The 2,500-nt window shown below is 33.1% G+C and overlaps 1 protein-coding gene across 2 annotated transcripts in view; it reads left to right on the top strand.

Annotated features, from left to right (window-relative positions):
* The window catches only part of LOC125048269 (glutaminyl-peptide cyclotransferase-like), a 49,106-nt gene that overhangs the window by 1,879 nt on the left and 44,727 nt on the right, over positions 1-2,500 (top strand). Inside the window, exon 2 of one of the 2 annotated variants that reach the window (XM_047646884.1) lies at positions 1,172-1,390. In XM_047646884.1, the coding sequence (XP_047502840.1) occupies positions 1,172-1,390 (219 nt within the window). Of the gene's footprint in view, positions 1-1,171; positions 1,391-2,500 lie in introns of those variants that run through there. The other variant, XM_047646885.1, reaches the window with a different exon arrangement.

Raw genomic sequence — 2,500 nt, forward strand, 5'->3', positions numbered from 1 at the left:
TGTATTTAAGGCACGTTCGTTGCAACAAGGGGAGATCGATGTGGATTGAAAGGAAGGCTGGAGAGAATGAAGTGGATGAAGGGAAGGCTTGATGTGGATGAGGTGGAGTGTGGTTAGATTGATGTAAACGAAGTGGAAGCTGGGGAGATTGATGTGGATGAGGTGGATGGTTGGATGGTGGAGAGATTGATGTGGATGAGTTTGATGCCGGGGGATTTGATGTAGATTAAGTGGATGCCGAAGAGACTGTGGATGGGGTGGATTCAGGGAAAGATTGACGTCCGGAGAGGTTCATGTGGATAAGGTGGATGCAGGAGAGATAAGTGTGGATGTGGTGGATGATACAGGCAAGAATAGTGTATATAAGGTGGAAAGGTGGATGTGGATGAAAAGAAGGCTGGAGAGATTGATGTGGATAAGGTGGATTCTGGGAGAGACTGGCGCGGATGAGGGAATTCCCGGAGAACTTTCCTATCTCTTTTTATTGTCGCTGCATATCGAAACTCAGACCTTCCAGTTTGAATTTTAGCCGTGAATTGTCTCGTTTTTTATGGATAAAAGAGAAAAAGAAAAAAAAACTTTTTTTTAGGCAACTTGAAGTGATGTATTTTATCACTACAGTTAGATATTTAAAGAAGTCACTCGACATTCAGGCATATTTTTTTCCTCAGACACGTTTTCTTTATCATTTTTCTCAAACTCCCGAAAATAAGGTAAATCTATCAATTTCTCACAATATATTCATATATTTTTGTTACTTGTACGCCTGGCAGAGATGCGCCACGCAGTAACTGTATATTTAGTTGTCAAGTATTATTTTTTAGGGATAATTTCACCCAATATTCACATTGTTATTTTACCTAATTGGTGCAGGAAATACAGGAACTACTAAATGATTAATTGTAACATGTTGTAGTTTGATGTTACTTATGAAATAATGAATAAAATATTAAGTATCTGGCATCTTCACACGGTAGCTGTTAGGGGAATATCTAAAGACAAGGGGAATCCACGTCAAACATATGCGCCGCATTAAACTCCAGAGTTTAATTCACGATAACGATAACCCCTAGAAAAGCAATAAAAATATAATAGAACAAATAGTCAAGCAAATAAACACCGTAATAGCCAAATTCTATAAAAGTAACCCTATGTGATATCGTACATCTAGGGGAAAAACTGGTCCTTTCTCCCCTGTCGACTGACCTGCGCTGCTGTTGTCTTGCGGCAAGTCAGTCCCGTCAGAACCATGCAGGTGGTTTTACCGTCGGGGAGGATGCTGCCCAGGTGGTCGTGTGTGGCCCTCCTCTACACACTTGCTACACTCAATGGCATCCACGGAGAGGAAAAATGCGAGAAGAGGAGCAGAGCCGTGTGGTACAATGCTAGGGTGAGTACAAATTGCGTGCTTCATTGATAAAGGTCGAGATATTTCGTATGGCTCAATTTTTTTTTTTCAAACAAGGGAAATATGTGCTACTGTATTTTTATTTAGGGGAGAAAAAAAGTAAATCCTGTCTTATTTCGATAAATGTACTTTCACCATTGCGAAACTATCCATTGTGCCAAGACACCGTATTATTATTCGTAAACAATAGTAGTAGATAACACACATACGACGAGGCATGAATGAGAAAGTTTTATCAATGAAAGTGATAGCGAACCACACACATTAATGCTTTTATGCGAAATACGTGTCAAATATGAGATGTAAGAAATAATAATAACTATCTATTATTTATTAACAAGCAAGACACGAAGTTTTGAAGACTAGTTGTCCTTGTAATACTTTTTTTCTGAGAATTAAAAGGGGACAGCAGCTCTGCCAAACGTACGAGATTTTCGACAAACTCGTATAGATAATTCAAGAGATTATACGAATATTTGTAAAATAAAAAACAAAAAACAAAAAAACTCTTTACTTTTTTGCAGCACGGAAGAGATACTAAGTATAGAATCCTTTTTTTTATTTTTGAATCGTAAATAATAATGAAAAATACGTATTATAAGATTATGTTTCCGGAAGCAAGCATAAGGATTTCTCATTTTTGCAATAATTCAATATTTTAAATTATGTTCGTAGCTTTAAATATTTTAGATTATGTTCGTAGCTTTTCGTTATTTGAATAATTTTTATCATGTGGTATTTTAGCGATGTACACAATAAAAGTTATTAATATTAATACTAATATTATGATTATAATAATAATGATAATACAAATAATAATAATAATTATTATTATTATTATTATTATTATTATTATTATTGTTGTTTTTGTTGTTGTTGAAATCGTTATCGTTATTATTATTATTATTATTATTATTATTATTATTATTATTATTATTATTATTATTATTATTATTATTATAATTATTATAATTATTATTACTGTTGTTATTGCAATTATCATTATTATTAATATTATTGCTATTATTATTATTATTTTGTTATTATTATAATAATAATAATAATAATAATAATAATAGTAATAATAATAAA

Source organism: Penaeus chinensis, chromosome 43, assembly GCF_019202785.1.
Source record: "Penaeus chinensis breed Huanghai No. 1 chromosome 43, ASM1920278v2, whole genome shotgun sequence".
In the NCBI taxonomy this organism is placed as follows: domain Eukaryota; kingdom Metazoa; phylum Arthropoda; class Malacostraca; order Decapoda; family Penaeidae; genus Penaeus; species Penaeus chinensis.